Raw genomic sequence first — 23572 nt, forward strand, 5'->3', positions numbered from 1 at the left:
TTTGGTTAGCAGCCAAGCTCTTAACCACTGTACCACCAGGGCTCCTAATGATATATAGTATCCTCCATATTGATAATAATAATAATAAAAATACAAATGTGACTACATAACATTAAATTTTCTCATCATTTAATACTGAGGATATTAAGAAGAAAGTGCCAGTTTCTAATGGCAAATCCAAAGAGGAACTCAAAAAATGTTTTGAGAAGTAGCATTATTATTAGAATAAACTACTTCCTAAAGTGGATATTTCAGGAGCAGGGGGCACATTCATTTACATTCACTTGGATGCAAATGTTCTGGTATGTTTCTTTTAAAAATGTCAGCTACATTACTTCTGAGTTACACTTTACTATCAGTTATTAGTAATTTTAACCATTCTTTAGGAATTGGGTCTGTAAAATGAACAAATACGGTTGCATGTGTCTATATGGTTATATATATATGCTGTTGTTGTTAGGTACATTGAGTTGATTCTGACTCATAGCAACCCAGTGTGACAGAGTAGAACTGCCGCATAGGGTTTTCTAGGCTGTGATCTTCATGGGAGCAGACTGCCAAATCTTTTCTCCTGCAGAGACACTGGGTGGGTTCAAACTGGCAATCTTTTGATTAGCAGCCAAGTGCTTAACCATTGCTCCACCAGGGCTCCTTATATGTATATAAAATATGTAAATATTTAAGAATTTTATGTGTTCTTAAAAGAGGATGAAGTAAAATATGTCAAAATTTAATCTTAAAGGGATAAAAACTATCAGTTAATTTAAAACTATAAAACCATATGTAAATGATTTTTTAAACAATAATTTTTACATATGATACACTGGATATGATAAATCACAGAATTATAAAGCTAGAAGATGGAAGGCACATTAAGAGATTATCTAATTTTTTTTTCCTTTTCTCAAACAGTAATATACTTCATCTACATCTGGCTTTCTAGTATATTTAGTAAGATCATCAGGAATTCACCTTATACATGGTGGCATTTACAGTCCCACTTGATATCCCAGACTAGTATTTAATTATGCTTACTCTCTGAGATGCTCATTAAATCTAATTTATAATTTTTGCTTTACAAAGCAACAACTAAGCAAAGATTTGAGGCCTAAAAGTATAAAGCAATATGCTCAGGGAGAAGGACAGAAAAGGCAGAAAAATAGACCATGGTAAGATTTAAGGATATGACTCTAGTTTTGACAAGTGCAATTTTTCCTCTCATTTCCTCTGCTTTAATAGCATTGGTGAACCTTAGTGACTTTTTATAGCCATTTGAGGAAAAATTCTAATCAAAGTCATACTTCTCAACCAAGGACTTTTTGCCTTACACTTCTACTTATTATGCTACTTACTGCCCCCTGTAATATCTCTCAGCTATAACTGCACCCCATTGCCTTCCATAGTTTTCTTGCTTGCATGCCTTTTTGCCAGTGGTGTTCATACCCATTACTTATACCTTATCCATACCCATTAGTGTACATCTTTTACTTGTTTAATAAATGTTAAGCTAACTCAAAGATTACATTTTCTAGACATTGGAGCCCTGGTGGCACAGTGGTTAAGAGCTTGACTGTTAACCAAAAGGTCAGCAGTTTGAATCCACCAGCTGTTCCTTGGAAACCCTATGGAGCAGTTCTACTCTGTCCTATAGGGTCACTATGAGTTGGAATTGACTCGACGGCAATGGATTTTTTTTCTTTCATAATGACAATAGATGTCTAGTAGAAGACAGAAATGTTAAACAAATAGTCATACATATAAATTTACAATTACTGAGTGGGATTAGGACTATGAAGAAAAAATTCTGGTTACTATGAGGGAGAAATTCAGGGATTAGGGCACAGAAAAGGCCTTCCTAAAGATATTCAAGCTGACCAACAGATGAGTGTTGCCTTCACCAGATCCTAATCATTTCTTTATTCCAAATCATTCCTCCAGGTCCTGCATACGAATTGATATACTGTTTTCCATATCAATATGTTTGCTTTTAATTTGTTATGTGATTTCAAATGATGTCATATCCCACTTTCAAGGGTAAGGTCCTTATCTGACATCTTCTACACTTCCACAGGAACTCAAGCAGTGATTGACATGCAGTAATTATTCCTTGATAATTATGACAAGGTACAAAAATGTGTCATTTATAAAAGTGTCACAAACAAGAAAATGAACAGAATTAAAGAAATAAAATATAATAAAGCTAAAGCACAGTTGCACAGTGGTTAAGAACTCAGCTGCTAACCCAAAGGTCGGTAGGTAGCTCGACCCCACCTTGGAAATCCTATAGGGCAGTTCTACTCTGTCCTATAGTATCACTATGAATCGGAATCAATTCAATCGCAACAAGTTTGGTTTTTGGTTTAAAGCCAAATGTTATGTAAGGCAATGTTGATTATTCCTCCCCAACAGTCATTCTTCCCATTTTCCCATAGATAAAAAGCCTCAGTTATGTCTGGGGATTCATCCTCCATATATGACTATGGAAGGCATCCCAGTGGGTGAATCCTCAGGGGGTTAAAGCCGATCATGATAATTCTATTTCTTTTGTCCCTGATAGGTTTAGTAATTATCTTGTGATCCAGTTTTGGCCAGTAAGACTTGAGGAGAAGTCTTCTGGGGAAAGGTTTTTTTCCCTAATAAAAAGAGATAAGTGAAGAAACACTCTTCTTCAGATGGACACTGTCGAGTGAACATGTGATGTCTGGAATCATGGGAGTCATCTTGCAAGCATAAAGGGAAAATCCAAAGATTTAGCCAATATTCTGAGAATGGCAGAGGGAAAGATACAAAGAAGCAGGCTCTTTGGTAACACTGCTGAACCACTGAATTTAACCCTAGAATTGCCCTACCTCTGGCATACTAGTTATGTGAGATCATGAATATTCCTCATTGTTGAAGTCATTTTTGGTTAAGTTTTCTACTACTTTCCACTGAAAGTAGCCTAAGTAGCCTGACTTATTCAATCAGCTTTCCACATTCACTGCATAGAGAAAACTGACTAAATTTAATGGACATTAGTAATATAAATTATGTTTCCTTTATTTTTAATTTTATTAAAAATTTTCCTAATGTTGAGTTAATTACATAATGGGCTAATATGTAAACTAATATGGTATTTTCTAAAAAGTCTACTTGTAATTAATCAGGAAAGTTTAATCAGAAATGTCAGCATAAGCATAAAATGACATAGGGTTTTTATTTCCACCCTTTTTGAAACACAAAGCATCCTAAGCAAGTTTAGATTCTATGACATAAAACCTCATGAGGCAAATAATTCTATTCATAAGTAGGCAGTATGGCTACTTTGAAAGACCATTGCTCAGTAACAAACATGCAGGTCTAAGTTATTACAGTTTGGATACGAATTCAACAGCAGGATAATGACAGTTGCCAAGGATTTGTACTTGCTGTCGCTTCATACCAGTGTTGCCTGTCAAAATGTCTCTTTTTCTTATACAGAAGCCATAGAATTTCTATGGATAGCAATTACTTACAATATACAATGAAGTACATCAAATCTAACAACCACTCTTTAGCCCTTCATTATTTGGTAGTCTCTTTGTTAAATGTAGTCACCCATTTTCATCTAAATTATTTATTTATACTGTATATTTGACAAGCATGTATTTCTTGCTTTATATTCTTATGGCATTTAAACCTTCCTGAAGAGTTATAGGGATTTTTTTTTTTAATATTGTCATTTGTAAAACTTATCTTTATCCTATTAACATTTTAATGGTAATTAAACTCTCTAATTGGAATATATACAAATAAGAAAATATAATCCCAAAGGAAAATGACTGTATGTTCAATAATAAATCATCAACAGTTTAAAATACTAGAATGAGACTGATAAAATACACAACCCCACATATGTTTGGTGAATGTGAACTTTTTTGAAATCTCTGGAGTATACAAATCACAAAAATTTCATTAAACTTCATCCTGCCCTTTTCCCATCTTGCTGTAATGAATAACATCCAAAGAGGTTATTCTTGGATAAAATGTAATTTAAACATCATAGAAAAGAAAAAGAAATATAATAAAAGTAAAAAATTCCCCACAAATTTTATTTCCAACTCCAGAGGAAATATAGTTTAATTTAGTCTAGATGTTGCATCCCAGTTGCAGAGCAATTTTAGGTTATTTTATAACACATAATCTGTCCAATTTTACTTGAAACTCAATGATTGAACAATAACCATGCGTTATATTCAAACCACATGTATACTACTTAGGAGATATTCAATAAATGTTTGTTAAATTCAATCAGTTTGCTTTTGTAGAAGAAGGAATTATAAAAAAGAGAAGTTTCTAAGCTACATAAAGGATCCTGAGTATAGGATTGGGAGCCTAAATTATTCCACCCAAAAGGAAAAAAAAAAAAAAAAAAAACTTCTGCTGTGAAAAAGTACAAATAATAAAAATAAGGCACATATTAAATCTAAAATTGGGGGAAGTTATATATACATATAATTAAAATTTTTTCAAGAGGAAATTTAAATTTTCAAAAACAGTGAACTAATCTTTTAACATTTTAAAAAAGAAATAATATATTAACGCTTAGATTTGTACAGATACGAAAAAGACTTAAAGGAAAAAATTTATAAACTAGGGAAAGTGTAATTTGTTGGGCAATAGAGGTCTAAAATAATGAATGAGTGGCTTTGCTTCACTATTGCTACCTATCTGTCACTCCCTTCTGCCCCCCACTCCATGTTGGGAATTGACAGTTTATTTTTGGAATGATGACATTACCAAATTTAAACCCTAGAAAAGGCTAGATAATCAAATGTTTATATTTCAAAAAGGGTCCAAGAATCATTCCAATTAAAAACACCCAAGACAAGTAAAATGACATTAAGAAGTGAGTAAATAGATTAAACTTGTTGTCATCAAGTCAATTTTAACTCATAGCTACTCTATAAACAGAGAAGAACTGCCCCATAGAGTTTCCAAGGATGTAAATCTTTACAGAAGCAGACTGCCACATCTTTCTCCCAAAGAGCAGCTAGTGGGTTCAAACCGCTGACTTTTTGGTTAACAGCTGAGTGCCTAACCACTGTGTGACCAGGGCTCTTCTGTAAATAGATTAGGTGCTGTTAAAAATCAAGATTGGCCTGTGAAAAAACAATGCAGACAATCCATCTATAATTAAAAATTGTTGGCATTCACTTTTTAAAAACTCACTTTACATTCTCATTTAATGCTTTACTAAAAGTAATTTGCTTTCTCAGGCACCTAAAAGAATTGATAATACATTCAATTGCCAGCAAGACAAAAAATACTGCAATTTTCTATTATAAAAATAATGAAATTACATTCCTTAGTTGATCACCAGTCGAAAGTCATTAAAACAAAGTATTTTATATGTGAGACAGAAAGAGATAATGGTTGTTTATAATATTCTCTTAATTTTTTAATGCAACTATAATTTGGAAATCTTCCACTTGAGCATTTGGAGGTACCTTCTATGAATATGGCGGGTCTGCTCCTGTATACCAGTCTTACTAATAAATAACTGATTTTGCCATCCATGTCTCAAAGGCTGACTCCATTTCAGGTCACCTGGGAATACATCAGACAGCAGCTGGGTAGGAGAAGGTTCCTACCGTGCTGCTTTCAGGAAGGCAGCCACAGGAATGAGGCTAGACTTTTCCAGTCAACTGACCCCCAAGTGGTGAGTTATAAAATGTAAGGGTTGGAACTTCTTTGGCACAATAAACTGAACTCATCTCACACTGTGATTAGTTTTTTTGTTGGGGGGAAGGATCCTGGTACAGCAGGTTTCACTCTGTTACAAGCAAATGCAGAAGAGAGTGACAGCAGAAAAGAAAAAAAAAACCAACATTGACAGAACACAAGGAAAAGAAGAAAGAAGAGTGGATGATGCAAATATAATAAAGAGTACATTAACAGAATCAGATAACAGCATGAGAATAAAGTTACTGGTCACTGTATGGTTGCAATGAATGCGTTTAATATATGTTGATGTATTTTGTAAAAAAAAGTACAAAGTGCTAATTAGTGAAGATAAGCACAACCTCTATGATATAAGTAAAAGAAAAACAAATCAACTATATTTTAATAATTATTTCTCATAAAAAATACCATAAAGTTAGTGGAAGAAAGGTGGCAAAGAAAACAAGAATGAGACAAGAGAAATTTTAACCTCAATCAAGGAGAAAATGCCTTTACACCTGGAGAAAATTGCCTCTCTCTGATAATCATATTAATACTATCAAATCTCAGATTACCATTAGCCTTTATGAACTTGATCCCTTTCAGATTGAAACTCATTATTTTGTTTTTTAAAAAGGTAAAAGACCTCTGGACCTTGTCTTTTGACTTTCCATTCAATTACCAAGAAGAGAGTTACTTAATTTTCTACACTTATCACAATCAAAGTTGATGGTAACAGGCAGTCGTGACAGAAGTTAGGATTCAGACAAAGAAACAGAAGACGCACACTGAAACAAAAACTAAAAAAAAAAAAAAACAGGCAGTAGGAAAGTGTCACATGAAAAGAAAGACTGACATATAATAAAAAGGACAAATACAGCCAGAGTTAAAGAGACTCAGAATCAAAGAAAGAAAATAATCAAGAAAAAGGAAGGAAGAAACTGAATAAGTACATTTATCTCTAACAACAAAAATTAAGCAGCTAAAAATGTTACTTAAGTAGAAAAAATAGTTGGAATAAAAACTGAATAGAACATCTTTTTGAAATGGAAAATTTGTAAAAATAAACTCTAAAGGAAATAAAAATGCATGTAAATAAACATATTAGAATTGACTTTTCTATAAAGGAATATTTGAAAATTCTATTTAGACAATTTTTCCATCATCTTATTGGAAAGAATACTGTCCCGAGGACTTACATCCCTACTATTTAACTACAGGGTGTTCACTAAAAATAATATCTAGTCATTGCACTGTGTAAAGAATCTCATATGCCGCTAATATGCACTTACAGCTCAGAAGAATAACGTGAGAAGAGAAAAAGATTAGCTGAACGTCTAGGTTTCACTTAAAACAAAAAAACACCCAAACCCATTGCCTTTGAGTCGATTCCAACTCATAGCAACCCTATAGAACGGAGTAGAACTGCCCCATAGGGTTTCCAAGGAGCGGCTGGTGGATTTGAACTGCTGATCTTTTGGTTAGCAGCCGAGCTCTTAACCACTGTGCCACCACGGCTCCAGGTTTCACTTAGAGACACTAAAAAAAGAGGCGAGGAGGTATAAAAAAATAACCAAACAATCAAACTGTTCTAAAACAGAAATATAACCTAGCACTTCTATAAAGAGATTAACGTAATCTCCAGTTTATGAATATTTTCTTTTGATGCTTTTATATTCTCAATTTTCTATTTAACACAGACTATGGCATCACATTTAGCCAGCCAAGAGTTTATCAACATCTGACAGATGCTTTTTAGTTCTTTTACTTTCTAATACAGCAAAAAAAAAAAAAACCCAGAAAAAATACTCCTGTCTCCTCTGCTTTATACCCCTGAGAGGCACTGTGGAATATAATGGTTAAGAGATCTTGCTGTGGCATTAGATCAGTTGGGTTCAAACTGTGTCTTCTCTACTTACTGGCTATCAGATCTTGGTCAAGTTAATTAACTTCTCTAAGTCTTTTTTTCCTCATTTGTAAAATGGAGATGTTTAGAATAATATGTGCCTTATTATATACCTCCCAGAGCTGTTGTGAGAACTCAGTTGACATGATGCAGGTTAAGCGCTTAGGATGGTAACTGGCTCATAGCAAATATTACCTGCCATTATTGTTATTATCATTATGCAACCTGTTCAAGTCAGCCTCCAGGGATAGTTCATATTTATTGCACCAATTATCATTTTCTTCTCACAAAGTGGAAAAAATTCAAAGGCTCTAACCCAGACAACAACCTTTGTAGCCCATCACATCTCCAAATTATTATTTGCATCACCTCCACCAAATCCTGAATATTTACATAGAGAACTTTCTGTAAGTACTTTTCTCCCCTTCAGAATTAAGTTTAAGCTGCTCAGATAATATTCTTACCTTGGTAAATCATTTGAAATATATGTGTGAATTGGGTCCACAGTATTCCCATCCAAGGCGCCTTCAGGGTTACCTTGCTGTGATACTTTTGTTGCTTTAGTCAAGGATGATAAAGAAGACTGAGAAAGTGCTGCACTGTGATCTTCTGCTTCTCTTTTTGCCATTTTCAGCTAAGAGTGATGAAGAATGTTATTTAATTTAAAATGTAAAATCCTCCTGGGTAATAAAATGAGGCTGGTCATTAATCACAACGATTTCCTTATAATGTTCTAGGCTGGGCAGTAATTACTAAATATGAAATTCCATTAGACATTAACTCCATTAGAGATGAAAGCCTAACGGAAGACAAAATTATGAATCTAAGCCTATAATTGGCACAATCGTACTTAAGAAAAAAAAATGCTAACCTGTTGCAAAATATTTTAATTTTTGCTGCTTGATAGAAACCCACATATATAAGCAAACCTACATGAGGAATATGTTGCTGAAAAGGCACAGCACAGTGCTTTTTCTTTTTTGTCTGCTCTCATTCCTTCCTTTTGGAACCTACCTTCCTCCGATTCTGATGGGAGTCAATTATGTGGCCTTGCCTTCTAGGCAGAGAAGTGAGTGTGTCCAAGGCTAGCCAATCAAAGTGCCTCATTCCCCAGACTCAGTGACTGGCAAATTAGAGTCCTGGCAAGGAAGAATAAGTAACGATCTATTCTCTGGAATTGCTACCATTAAGAAGAATGCAAATCTCCATCGTTGAGAATGAAGCCAAAACATTTGAAAGCAAAAGTGAGAGATGGAGAGAGAGAGAAAGTAAAGTATATTTCAGATGACAACATTTGAATCTCTGAAACCAGCTATTAAAAAACAATCACATCTCTTGAGTTTCCTAGGTATGAGTCAACAGATTTTTTTTTTCCTTAAGCTAGTTTGAGTTGAGATTCTCTTACTTGCAACAAAGAAATCCTGAGTAATACACACAGGCAACCAAAAATTTCTTAACAACAAAACAATAATTCTAAAGAAGTTTTTGGGTCCTTTCTAAGATGTTAGCATGCCTTTACTTAAGCAATGCTGACTAAAAATACCAAGGGCTCTACCAGACTGACTCCAGTGCTGACCACCAGACTGAGTCCAGTACAGCTAGATGGTGCCCGGTTACCACCACTGAATGCGCTGACCAGGATCACAACAGAGGGTTCTGGACAGAGCTGGAGAAGGACGTAGAACAAAATTCTAACACAAAAAAAAAGACCAGATTTACTGGCCTAAAGGAGACTGGAGAAACCCCGAGAGTATGGCCCCTGGACACCCTTTTAGCTCAGTGGTGAAGTCACTTCCGAGGTTCACTGTTCAGCCGGGGAGTGGACAGCCCCATAAAACAAAACAGGACTAATGAGGCACAGCAGTCCAGGGACAAGGACTAGAAGGCAGGAGGGGACAGGAAAGCTGGTGATAGGGAACCCAAGGTTGAGTAAGGACAGTGTTGACATGTAGTGGGGTTCTTAACCATTGTCTTAGGACAATATGTACACTAACTGTTTAATGAGATACTATTTTGTTCTGTAAACCTTCATCTAAAGTGAGAATAGCAGCACAACTGGAAGAACGTGATAGACATCACTGAATTGTACATGTAGAAATTTTTGAAATGGTGTATCTTTGGCTATGTATATTTTCAACAAAAGAAAAAAAAAAAGGCCCTCCAAGTCCGAGAACGGAGCATGTTGACATGTTGTGGGGCTGTTAACCAATGTTACAAAACAATATGTGTACTGACTTTAATGAGTAAATATTTGTTCTGTAAACCTTCACCTAAAGTACAATAAAAAAAATTTATATAAAAAAATAGCTATACAGTCTCTTTTCTGATGTACCTCACTAAGACAGTAAGGAGGAGTCCCAAGGTAACATGATATACCAAAACTAAAAGGAACGATATTACTTGTAAGGAAATAAAAAAAATTACTCTTACATTTTTACTGCTGTTCGGAAATAAAATCATTCATTCATTCACAAGTTATTTACTGAGAACCTACATTAACCCGGCATTGTTCTAGGCACACAGAATTCCTCAGTGAAAAAAGGAGGAAAAACCTCTGCCCTTGGGGAGCTTACATTCTAGTGGGAACAGATAATAGACAATAAACATAATAAATAATTAAACTGTATAGACGATGGAGGGTGATAAGTACTCTGGAAAAAATTAATCAGGGAAAGCCAGATTGGGTGTACGGGGGTAGAGGGAATCATCATTTTAAACAGGGTGGTTAGTGGTCAGCATAGTTCTCATTGAAGTGGTAACATCTGGGCAAAGTCTTGACGGAGGCAAGGGAGTTAGCCATGCAGATATCTAGTGAAGAGTGAGAAGGTCCTAAATTAGGGTATTTCTAGTAAGTGTGAGGAAGAGCAAGAGTCTATGAGTAGACGAACAAGCAGGACAGTATTAGAAAGAGGTTAGAGAGGCAATGGAGGAGATGGAGAAATAGGGCCTTGTAGAATATTGTTAGGACTTTTGAGTGAATTAGACAGCCTATGAAATGTTAGGAGCAAGGGAGCGATTTTTTTTTTTTTTAAATATCATTTTGGCTGCTTTGTTAAGAATGCATCAAATGCATCAAAAAACTGCATTGCAATGTCCTGATTTGTCCATATATTAATATCTTTTAATATTTGTATAAACTCTCTGTGGCAGAGACTGTCAGCTGTCTTCCAAATCCATTCCTTTGTTCCTCTACAATACTGGAATACCTGATATTTAACTGGGGCATATGACTGCCCAAAATAAAGACTATTTTTCTAGTCTTCCTGGGTGGAGGCATATGAATAGTTCTGGCCAATGGTGTAGTACTGGAAGTGATCTATTGCAAGTGAGTTTGTCTTTCTTTTTCCTCCTGGCAACATGGAGCACCATACCAACCCTGGACTACCTACCTCCAGACTTTTACTTAAGAAATAAACCTCTTGTTTGTTCAATACAGTGTTAATTTGGGTCTCTGTACTTGCACCTGAACCTAATCCTGAAGCCTGTGATATTCCCTTATGCTCTTTTAAATTAAAATATTTTATTGTGTTTTCGGTGAAAGCGTACACAGCTAATTAGGTTCCCATTTAACAATTTCTCCACAATTTATTCAGTGACGTTAGTTACATTTTTCACAATGTGTCACCTTTCTCATTATTTCTGTTCTGGTCGTTATGTTTCCAGTAATCTAGTTTCCCGGCCCCCTTGCTTTCTCATCTTTGCTTTTGAGTAAACGTTGACCTTTTGGTCTCATATAGATGATGTTGTAAAGGAGCACACTACTCATGGATGACCTGATACTCTCTTGAACTAAGTTGCTCCAAGAACCTAAAATATGTGGTGTTGGCTTAGAGCAGGTAAATGCAGAAGGCACTACTCTGATGTCTTTCAATCTAAGTTAACTGAGAATCCAGTAATTTGGAGGTTTGAGCCTGGCAGGGTTGAAAAATCTGTTTCTGAATCCCAAAATAAAATAGTTAAAAGTACTGCTCCAAAGTGATAGCCTTTGGAGGAGAAAAGACTGTGGCTCAAGCCATTTTTAACCACTTTCCTTTAAGAATTCTAGGCCACACAATAAAACCAGTCCAGTTATCAAAGATCAGATTAAGGTCGCTGCCTTCCCACTTAAGCTTATTGTTTTAGAAGATCTCAAGAGAGTCACCCGTATATTGAAGAAAAGAAACATGAGCAAAGCAGAGAGACACGGAAGTAAGAGAGCAGTGCCAGGCTACAAAACAGTATTTAGACGTAATTCTTGGATGTGAACATGGACACACTTATAGACTGGAAGTCTACTAATTTGAGAGGGGGTGTTAAATTGATATAAAAATCACAAAACTGGCTTACAAATTTATGACTGACTCCTGAATCCAATCTCAGGCCCACAAATTTGTATTAGCAGGAAGAAGCCTACAAAACTGTGCAGCCCACGAGAAAATTCTCCATTGCCCACCTCAGGTATGGGCATGGAGTATAACATACAAGGAAGATCCTGCCAGAGGGAAGAATTAGGGATGTTGTTGTTGTTAGGTGCAGTCGAGTTGGTTCCGACTCATAGCGACCCTACGTACAATAGAATGAAACACTGCCGGGTCATGCACCATCCTCTCAATCATTGCTATGTTTGAGTTGATTGTTGCAGTCATTGTGTCAATCCATCTCGTTGAGGATCTTCCTTTTTTTTGCAGACCCTCTACTTTACCAAGCATGATATCCTTCTCCACGGACTGGTCCCTCCTCATAACATGTCCAAGGTACATGAGACCAAGTCTTGCCATCCTCACTTCTAAGGAGCATTCTGGTTATATTTCTTCAAGATAGATTTGTTCATTCTCCTGGAAGTCCATGGTATATTCAGTATTCTTCACGACATCATAATTCAAATGCACCAATTCTTCGGTCTTGCTTATTCACTGTCCAGCTTTCGCATTCATATGAGATGACTGAAAATACAATAGCTTGGGTCAGGCGCACCTTAGTCCTCAAAGTGACATCTTTGCTTTTTAACACTTTAAAGAGGTCTTCTGCAGCAGCTCTGCCCAATGCAAAGAGTCATTTGATTTTCTGACTGCTACTTCCATGGGTAGTGATTGTGGATCCATGTAAAATGAAATCCTTTACAACTTCAATATTTCCTCCATTTATCATGATGTTGCTAACTGATCCAGTTATGAGGATTTCTGTTTTCCTCATATTGAGGTGTAATCCATACTGAGGGCTACAGTCTTTGATCTTCATCAGTAAGTGCTTCAAGTCCTCTTCACTTTCAGCAAGCAAGGTCGTGTCATCTGCATATCACACGTTGTTACTGAGTCTTCCTTCAATCCCGATGCCCTGTTCTTCTACATACAGTCCAGCTTCTTGGATTATTTGCTCAGCATACAGATTGAGTAAGTATGGTGAAAGGATACAACCCTGACGCACACCTTTCCTGATTTTAAACGACACAGTATCCCCCTTGGAGCACTGCTAGTGCAGTGGTTAAGAGCTCAGCTACTAACCAAATGGTCGGCAGTTCGAATCCATTAGCTGCTCCTCAGAAACCCTTGGGGCAGCTCCACTCTGTCCTATAGGGTCGCTATGAGTCGGAATCAACTCGAAGGCAACAGGTTTGGTTTGGTTTAGTATTCCCTTGTTCTACTCTAACGACTGCCTCTTGGTCTATGTATGGGTTGCACATGAACACAATTAAGCGCTCTGGAATTCCCATTCTTTGCAATGCTATCCACAATTTGTTATTATCCACGCAGCCTAATGCCTTTGCATAGTTAATAAAAACAGGTTAACATCTTTCTGGTATTCTGTTTTCAGTCAAGATCCATCTGACATCAGTAATGATATCCCTTGTTCCACGTCCTGTTCTGAGTGCAGCTTGAATTTCTGGCAGTTCCCTGTGTATGTACTGCTGCAATTGCTTTTGAATTATCTTCAGCAAAATTTTACTTGCATGTGATATTAATGATATTGTTTGATAATTTCTACATTCTGTTGGATCACCTTTCTTTGGAATGGGCAAAAATATGGATCTCTTCCAGGCAGTTGGCCAGGTAGCTGTCTTCCAAATTTCTTGGCAGAGATGAGTGAGCGCTTCCAGCGATGCATCCATTTGTTGAAACACCTCAACTGGTGTTCTGTCAATTCCTGGAGCCTTATTTTTCACCAGTGCCTTCAGTGCAGCTTGGACTTCTTCCTTCAGTACCATCACTTTTTGATCGTAGCTACCTCCTGAAATAGACTAGTTCTTTTTAGTACAGTAACTCTGTGTATTCTTTCCATCTTCTTTTGATGCTTCCTGTATCTTTCAATTTTTTTGCCCATAAAATCCTTTAATATTGCAACTCGAGGTTTGAATTTTTTTCTTCAGTTGTTTCAGCTTGAGAAATGCTGAATGTGTTCTTTCCTTTTGAGTTTCTAACTCTAGGTCTTTACACATTTTGTTATAGTACTTTACTCGGCCTTCTCGAGTCATCCTTTGAAATCTTCTATTCAGCTCTTTTACTTCACCATTTGTTCATTCACTTTAGCTACTTTACATTCAAGAGCAAATTTCAGGGTCTCTTCTGACATCCATTTTGGTCTTTTCTTTCTTTCTTGTCTTTTGAATAACCTTTTGTTTTCTTCATGCATGATGTCCTTATTGTCATCCCACAACTCGTCTGGTCTTCTGTCATTGTGTTCAATATGTCAAATCTATTCTTGAGATGGTCATTAAATTCAGGTGGGATATATTCAAGGTCGTGCTTTGGCTCTCCTGGACTTGTTTTAATTTTCTTCACTTTCACCTTGAACTTGTGTATGAGCAATTGATGGTCTGTTCCACAGTTGGTCTCTAGCCTTGTTCTGACTGATGATATTGAGCTTCTCCATCGACTCTTTCCACAGATGCAGTCAATTTGATTCCTGTGTATTACATCTAGCGAGGTTCATGTGTATAGTAGCCATTTATGTTGTTGAAAAAAGGTATTTCCAATGAATAGCTCATTGGTCTTGCAAAATTCTATTATGCAATCTCCAGTGTCGTTTCTATCACTAATGCCATATTTTCCAAATACTGATCCTCCTTTGTTTCCAACTTTCACATTCCAATCACTAGTAATTATCAATGCATCTTGACTGCATGTTTGATCAATGTCAGACTACAGAAGTTGGTAAAAATCTTCAGTTTCTTCATCTTTGGCCTTAGTGGTTGTGTGTAAATTTGAATAATGGTTGTATTAACTTGTCTTCCTTGTAGGTGTATGGTATTATCCTATCACTGACAGCATTGTTCTTTTTGACGATGAATGCAACGCCATTCCTCTTCAATCTGTCGTTCCTGTCATAGTAGACCATATGATTGTCCGATTCAAAATGACCAATGCCAGTCCATTTCAGCTCACTAATGACTAGGCTATCTATCCTCATGCATTTCGTTTTGTTTTTGACAACTTACAATTTTTCTAGATTTATACTTTGCATATTTCACATTTCAATTATTCACGGATGTTTGTAGCTATTTTTTCTCATTTTGAGTCATGCCACATCAGCAAATGTAGGTCCAGAAAGGATTACTCTATCTGCATCATTAAGTTGACTCTACTTTGAGGAAGCGGCTCTTCCCCAGTCGTATTCTGAGTGCCCTCCGACCTGAGGGGCTCATCTTCCAGCACTATTTAAGACAACGTTCCCTTGCTATTCATAAGGTTTTCACTGACCAAATTTTTTAGAAGTAGATCACCAGGTCCTTCTTCCTAATCTGTCTTAGTCTGGAAACTCAGCTGAAACCCATCCACCATGGATAACCCTGCTGGTATTTGAAATATCAGTGGCATAGCTTCCAGAATTACAGCAACACGCAAGCCACCACAGTACAACAAACTGACAGACAAGTGTAGCATATGAATTAGGGATAGCCAGATGGATAATCAAGGAATTTACTCCATTGCCAGAGAAGAAAGCCTTTACAATCCCCACTTAACAGGACTGATAACCACTAGGGTTGCTATGAGTTGGAATCAACTTGACAGCAGTGGGTTTCATTTTTTTTAGGGACCAGTGGCATAGTGGTTAAAAGCTTGGGTATTAACCAAAAGGTCAGCAATTCAAATCCACCAGCCAGTCCTTGGAAATCCTATGGGGCAGTTTGACTCTGTCCTATAGGGTCACCGTGAGTCGGCATCAATTTGATGGCAACGGGTTTGGTTTTTAAGAGCCCTGGTGACACAGTGGTTAAGAGTACAGCTGCGAACCAAAAGGTCAGCAGTTTGAATCCAACAGCTGCTCTTTGGAAACCCTATGGGGCAATTCTACACTCTCCTATAGGGTTGCAATGAGTCTAACTGACTTGATGACAACAGGTTTTGTTTTCTGGTTTAGGGATCAGTGATTGTTGTTTTATTGTATTCTTCCCTTTCCAAATTTACATCCACTGTATATTGGGTATGATGGGGCAGATGCATTGCGATTTAGTTTATAGGTTATTAAGTCACTTGGATTTAAGAGTGTGCATCAAACAACCTGGATTTTGAACCATATTCGAAGGGATTGTATTTGGGGCTTTTCTAACTTGGAAAGTAGGTGATTACGTTCTATATACAGGGAGAAGATTTCACCAAGGATATTTCGGAGGCTCAAAGATTGTACTGTGGAAGAAACTGCTAGTTGTCGTCTAACATATGTTCTCTTTTAGAGCCCTAGAGTGTCCAGCTAAATTTCTCTTTGCAGATAGGAACAGCAACATGGCCCCATGACTAATCTCTGACCGTAGAATGTAAGCATAAGTGGTATATGTAACTTCTGGTAAGTGTCACTAAAGAAAGGGGGCAGGGGGCATGACTTTCAGCCTTCCTTCCTTCCTGATGACTGGAATGTAATTGTGGTTAAAGCTAGATCAGCTATCTGTGACCACGAGTTAACTTTGGAACTGGAAGCCACTTACGGCAGAGCAACAAGATGGAAGGACCCTAGAGCAATATACCAGCCCTCCAGACATTCATATGTACAAGAAATAAACCTCTTTTCTTACTATTCCCCGATGTAAGCTTTTCTTAACATCCTGCACACTCTACTTATTCCCAGTTGCCAGACATTTGCTCATGCTGTTCCTACAGTGTGAAAGGTTTAGAAGATGAGAAGGCAACGTGGTATAATGAAATAGACTTTTTACTTCCATTTTCCAAAAGTTTGTGTGTCAGTTGTTTGAAACTAAGAATGAATTTTCCTATGGAAACAAATATATATATTGGTTAATTTCCTGACTCATCTAATAAATCCTAGTGATATATGAAATATCACTCTAATAATATTATACTTGAAAACCATTTTATGAGAGCTGGGACCAGTCCATCCTGTTCACTTTCTATTCACAGTGCTTAATACAGTTCCTGCCACATAGTAGGTATGCAATAAATACTTGTTAAATAAATCAATATGGGAAATGCATTTTAAGTTACAGCCTCAGATGCCAAGGACATATTTATTCACCTCAACAATACTGGAATCAAAGAGGAAAGGATTCCTTACAGGACTAAAGTAGATACTTTTAGGCAAAATTTCAATGTTAATTCTCTATCTGAGGTGGCCAAATATTTATTATTCAAACTGGGTCTGTCCCAGGCAAATCAAGACATATAGTTACCTATCTACATATAAAAAGGCTCCTTTTTAAATGAGAAGGTACCACTCTATAATTGTATATGTATCTGTATGACCCCACGACTAATTTGAGATGAAAGACTAATTTTATTGTTTGCTGCTTTTTTAAAGAAGGTACCAAAAGTCTTTGTTTTTGTCTCCATGAAAAGATGTTTTACTCTTCAAGGAAGAATGAAAGGCATTTCCTCCTCTAGCTCCAATCCCAAGGTTAAGTAGGCCTTCCTATTTCTGAGATCCAGTTTTCTATTCCCCAGCGATAATACATGGGTATTTTTGCATTTTCAAATTCTAAACTTAATAGGCTTTCAAGTTAAATTGCTAGAGAAAGGAAAGAAAATGAGCTCTTTGTATCTTGGGCATCATAAAGTAAAGTGATTGTCTTTAGTTGTGTATTTCCCAAGATATAAAAAAGATTATCAAGAGTTTGTTCAGCAATAGACAAATCCACTCCAGCAAAACTCTGGCAAAATGAGACCTTGGAAGAAAATGGCTGTGGTGTGTGTGTGCGTGAGAGAGAGAGAGAGAGACAGAGAGAAATTTACTTGAAAGTCTAGGCACTATATGATAGGATCTGGCGAACCCAGTGAAGTACACTCTATTTGAGCACAGTACTGCAGGAATCCAGTTATCCTCTTTCAGCCTAAGCTGGAAATGGAGACAGAAAGACTTTTTTGAAGTATGGAACAGCAGAGTTAGTGATGGCTGGAACAGGATTAGTAGTGGTGATGTGTGTCAGCAAGAAGCTATGGCAACAGTGAAAGCAACAGCACCAGTAACACCAGCAGACCAACTGACTGACACCAGGGAGCTTCCTCACTTGGGAGAGGGCATCTAGAGGATCTCCCTTTTGAACTACATTAACTCTTAAGGTTCTAAGTTAATTAATGGGAGACATGAAGTTCAAAGAGTACAGTGTTAGACTTGCTGCTAATTTTGGGTATGTTGTTACATGCCATCAAGCCAGTTCCGACTCATAGCAACGCTGTGTACAATAGAATGAAACACTGCCCAGTCCTGCGCCATCCTCACAATTGTTGCTATGTTTGAGCCCACTGTTGCGGCCACTGTGTCAATCCATCTCATTCAGGGTCTTCCTCTTTTTCTCTGACCCTCTACATTACTAAGCATGATGTCCTTTTCCAGGGACTGGTTCCTCCTGATAACATGTCCAAAATATGTGAGACAAAGTCTCACCATTCTCTCTTCTAAGGAGGATTCTGGCTATACTTCTTCCAAGACAGATCTGTTCGTTCTTCTGGCAGTCCACGGTATATTCAATATTCTTTGTCAACACCATAATTCAAAGGCATCAATTCTTCCATCTTCCTTACTCATTGTCCAGCTTTCATATGCATATGATGCGATTGAAAACACCACAGCTTGGGTCAGGCGCACCTTAGTCTTCAAGGTGACAGCTTTGCTTTTCAACACTTTAAAGGGCTCTTTTGCAGCAGATTTGCTCAATGCAATGCGTCTTTAGATTTCGTGACTGCTGCTTCCATGGATATCGATTGTGGATCCAAGTAAAACGAAATCCTTGACAACTTCAATCTTTTCTCCATTTATCATGATGTTGCTTATTGGTCCAGTTGTGAGGATTTTTGTTTTCTTTATGTTGACGTGTAATCCATACTGAAGACTGTAGTCTTTGATCTTCATCTAAGTGCTTCAAGTCCTCTTCACTTTCAGTAAGCAAGGTTGTGTCATCTACAAATCTCAGGTTGTTAATAAGTCTTCCTCGAATCCTGAAGTCGAATTCTTCTTCATATAGTTCAGCTTCTCAGATTATTTGCTCAGCATACAGATTAAGTATGGTGAAAGGGTACAACCGTGACACACACCTTTCTGATTTTAAACCATGCAGTATCCCCTTGTTCTGTTCAAATGACTGCCTCTTGGTCTATGTACAGGTTCCAAATGAACAAAATTAAGTGTTCTTGAATTCCTGTTCTTCATAACGTTATCCATAATATGTTATGATCTACATAGTTGAATGACTTTGCACAGTTAATAAAACACAGGTAAATATCTTTCTGGTATTTTCTGCTTTCAGCCAAGATCCATCTGACATCAGCAATGATATCCCTCGTTCCACATCCTCTTCTGAATCCAGCTGGAATTTCTGGCAGTTTTCTGTCAATATACTGCTTGCTGCAACTCTTTTTGAGTTACCTTCAGCAAAATTTTACTTGCACGTGATATTGGTAACATTGTTTGCTAATTTCTGCATTCCATTGGATCACCTTTCTTTGGAGTGGGCACAAATATGGATCTCTTCCATTAGCTTGGCCAGGTAGCTAGCTGTCTTCCAAATTTCTTGGCATGAGTGAGTGCTTCCAGCACTGCATCTGTTTGTTGAAACATCTCAATTGGTGTCATGGATTGAATTATGTTCCCCAAAAAATATGTGTATCAATATGGCTGGGCCATGATTCCTAGTATTGTGTGGCTGTCCTCCATTTTGTGATTGTAATTTTATGTTAAAGAGGATTAGGGTGGGATTGTATAACACCCTTACTAAGGTCACTTCCCTGATCCCACGTAAAACGAGTTTCTGTAGGGTGTGGCTTTCACCACCTTTTATCTTACAAAACATAAAAGGAAAGAGAGGCAGAGAATTGAGGACCTCATACCACCAAGAAAGCAGTGCCGGGAGCAGAGCGTGGTCCTTTGGACCTAAGGTTCCTGCACTGAGATGCTCCCAGACCAAGGGAAGACTGATGTATCACAAGGACCTTCTTCCAGAGCCAACAGAGAAAGAAAGCCTTCCCCTGGAGGTAACGCCCAAATTTGGACTTGTAGCATACTAGACTGTGAGGGAATAGATTTCTCTTTGTTAAAGCCATCTGCTTGTGGTATTTCTGTTACAGCAGCACTAGATGACTAAGACAATCGGTATTCTGTTGATTCCTGTTTTTTGCCAATGCCTTCAGTGTAGCTTGGACTTCTTCCTTCAGTACCATCGGTTCTTAATCATATGCTACCTCTTGAAATGGCTGAACATTGACCATTTATTTTTGGTACAGTGAATCTGTGTATTCTTTCCATCTTCTATTGATGCTTCCTGTGTCATTCAATATTTTGCCCATAGAATTCTTCAATATTTTTTTGTATATAGAAGAATAAAAGAAATATAATTTACAACCCTAAGTGTTATGAGGAATTCACACCTATGACAGATAAGAGGAAGATCATGCCTTTTTCTGTCACTTTCTAGGTATGTGAAAGTGTGATATGAGATTGCGTATCACAACCTTTCTGAGCCTCAGTCTTCTCATCTGCAAAAGAAGGTTATCTGCATGGTTGTTAGGAAGATTAAATAAAATGATGAATGTGAAAGCATTTGGCACAGTGATTGACACACAGTAGATAGTCAATAAATACTAGGTGACAGAACTAGAAGGTGCCCAGCTACCACTACAAACCACTCTGATCAGGAACACAAGAGAGGGACCCAAACAAAATAGGAGAAAAACGCAGAACAGAATGCAAATTCTTAAAAAGTCCAGATTTACTGGACCAGATGAGACTGGAGGACTCCCTGAGACTACTACCCTGAGATACACTTTAAACCTTGAAACTAAACCATCCCCTGAGGTCACCTTTTAGCAAAATAACAGATTTAAAGGATAGTATCCATGAGTATGGTGCTCCACTAAAAAAACATTTACATGAGACCAAAAGGTCAACAATTTTTCTAAAGCAAATATGAGAAGGGGACAGGGAAACTAGAGCACTGGAAACGGAACAACCAGAACACAATTAAAGAGAATTTTGATCCATTGTGAAAGATGTAACTAATGTCACTGAACAATTTGTATAGAAATTGTCCAGTGGGAACCTAATTTGCTTTGTAAATTTTTTACCAAAAACACAATAAAACATTATTTTTCAAAAAAATTAAAAGAACAAATATTAGATGAATCTTCATCTACATCAAATTAAGAAATCTCTCTCTACATAGTTTTACAGGAGAAGGTGCATTTCCTGCCTAACACTCCTGTGGTATTTCAATTGGAGACCAAAGGGCAATTGGGTCATATTTCCCCTCCTCCTTTATGCTTCTCACAATAGGATGGCTGGTTTTTCTCAAGCTTCATTAAGAACCACTGTCTGTTGAATCTTTTCATAGGCTGAGTCCTTCCAAATTGGGGAATGCTTACATCTGAAAATCTAGCTGTATAGCAAAGGAAAATTATATGATAAGAGAGTAAATCACCTTGCAGGATAAAATCCCTTGACTGTCCTCTTATATTTATTATATAATCCAATTATTAGATAATAAAATTTGCACTTAACAATTAAAAAACGTCTCTTGAAATACAGCAATGGTTTTACTTTTTACTTATGCATGGTTACAATCCTAATTTTCAGCGAAAGAGGTAATAAATTTAGTGATGGGTGTAGGTTCCCCCCCACCCCATGTAAAATGGTTAACCCATTTCAGGATGCTTTTGGGTAGAACGAGTTTTATAAGTGTGAAATCATTACCATTATTAAATGCAATATTTGTCTGTAATGTTACTATAAAAACAATGCCATCCTCACTAAAAGTAGACTATATTTACAGGTCAAGTAGAACATGCAGAATACAATAGGTTTTCAGACAACACTCCTACATATTACTAATTAAGTGAGAACTAACTGTTCATTAGAAATTAAAAAAATAAAAATGTGTTAATTCCAATTTGACAGACACTGAGTACTATGGTATTGTACTATAGTACAGATAAAGGCATTGACTTATGTTTGTTTAACGTGCATAGTTTATCCACTGGTATAATGAAAAAACACTATTTCTCTTTACTTCACACTTCTTAACAAGTATATATGAATATGCTCTCTCCTCTCAGGAACACCCCTAGACCTGCTCTTCCACCTTTTCTGAAAAAGGGCATTTGAGTGTTTCGGTTATGAACTTGGATTCTGGAAGCAGACTGTCTAGGTTTGCATCCTTGCTGCCCACTTACTGAATGTGTCACTTTGGACAAGTCATATAACCTCTCTGTGCATTAGTTTCTTCACCTGTAAAGTGGGGAGAATAATACCCACCTATGTGGTAGTGCAATGGCTTTCTCTTATATATGGCCTTTCTGGCCTTGGGATTATAATTCTGCCAAAAATGATTGGTTGGGCCATAGCCTGCTCTGTGACTGGTCTATTTTATGCACCTTACAGGGACTGGTCAGTTTACTATGCAAATTGGGTGACTTGTGGTCTACCAAGGGAGGGGATTGGTCAGTTCATGGTCTGGCTGGGAGGGTCATGTCTTGAAATTGAATATAAGGGCCAATCCTACAGAGGTTGAGGGGGACATTACTACCATTAAGAATAGTCTGAACAGAGCATGTCCTTAGGACCTGGGGTCCCTGCACTGAGAACCTCCTAGACCCAGAAGAAAGAGCTGTAACACTGAAGATGGAAAGAAGCAGAAGCAAGCACAGTAGAGCCTAGCAGAGAAACAGTGGCAACAGTACAAGCAGCAGGAACCAGGAGACTGGTGTGAGATGGCATGGTGGGCTTGCTGGCCCACGGAGAAAGAGAGACAGCTTCAGTGTGCTTGCTGGCCCACAGAGACAGAGAGCTGAGCACCTTCGGACAGGAGGTTTTGCTGGTGGAGCTAAAGAGCTGTTAACACTTGCCTGAGCAGGGCAGAGGCTGAGAGGGACCTGGTGGCAGAGGCCATTGGCTGGCACCACCAAAAGAAGGTCATTGGATGGCATGGCCAAGATAAGGGCTACCAGCTGGCACGGCTGAGAGAAAGCCCTGTCTGCAGGCATGGCCAAGGGAAGGGTCTGTCTGTAGGCACAGCCAAGAGAAAGCTAAGCGCTGTCTTGGTTGAAAGCTGTTCTAATTGATGAACTGTATCCTGTCTCCTGAGTTGTATCCTATTACTTTCAAGTTGATCCTGATCCCGAGTTACAGCCTGTTACTTTCCTAATAAACCACATAATCATAAGTACGGTCAGTGAGTTCTTGTGGCCATTGTAACAAATTATCAAAGACAGCAGAGAAGTAAAGAGTGACTGTCGGGAGGAGGGCTGATATCAGAAATGGTGAAAAAGGTGGAAAGTAGCGGTATGTCTGACTTCCACCTCATAGGAACCAGCTTTATGCTGATTCTAATTCTCATCCCTCCTCCTGAATGCAGACATGTCCTGACACTAGATTACATCACCTCATAAAGTTGATATGCCCATAACATAGTAACTACTATACGTCAGCTATTGAAGAGCTGAGGCTTAGTGGTCTTCAAATTAGAGCACTGACACCAATAACAGTATGTGGAGACTTTCCAAGGGACACGCAAGGACACCATGTAAGTGTGAATCTTTGTCTTCCATATAGGTACACTTTCCTAAAAATCCATCA

At 37.6% G+C, this 23572-nt stretch overlaps 1 protein-coding gene across 2 annotated transcripts in view; it reads right to left on the bottom strand.

Annotated features, from left to right (window-relative positions):
- Positions 1–23572, bottom strand: part of DCDC1 (doublecortin domain containing 1) — a 518812-nt gene that overhangs the window by 471343 nt on the left and 23897 nt on the right. For both annotated transcript variants that reach the window (XM_023737954.1, XM_004369746.2), the window contains one exon: positions 8053–8222. In XM_023737954.1, coding sequence (XP_023593722.1) covers positions 8053–8222 — 170 coding nt within the window. The remainder of the gene's footprint in view (positions 1–8052; positions 8223–23572) is intronic.

This window comes from Trichechus manatus, unplaced genomic scaffold (assembly GCF_000243295.1).
Source record: "Trichechus manatus latirostris isolate Lorelei unplaced genomic scaffold, TriManLat1.0 scaffold00006, whole genome shotgun sequence".
In the NCBI taxonomy this organism is placed as follows: domain Eukaryota; kingdom Metazoa; phylum Chordata; class Mammalia; order Sirenia; family Trichechidae; genus Trichechus; species Trichechus manatus.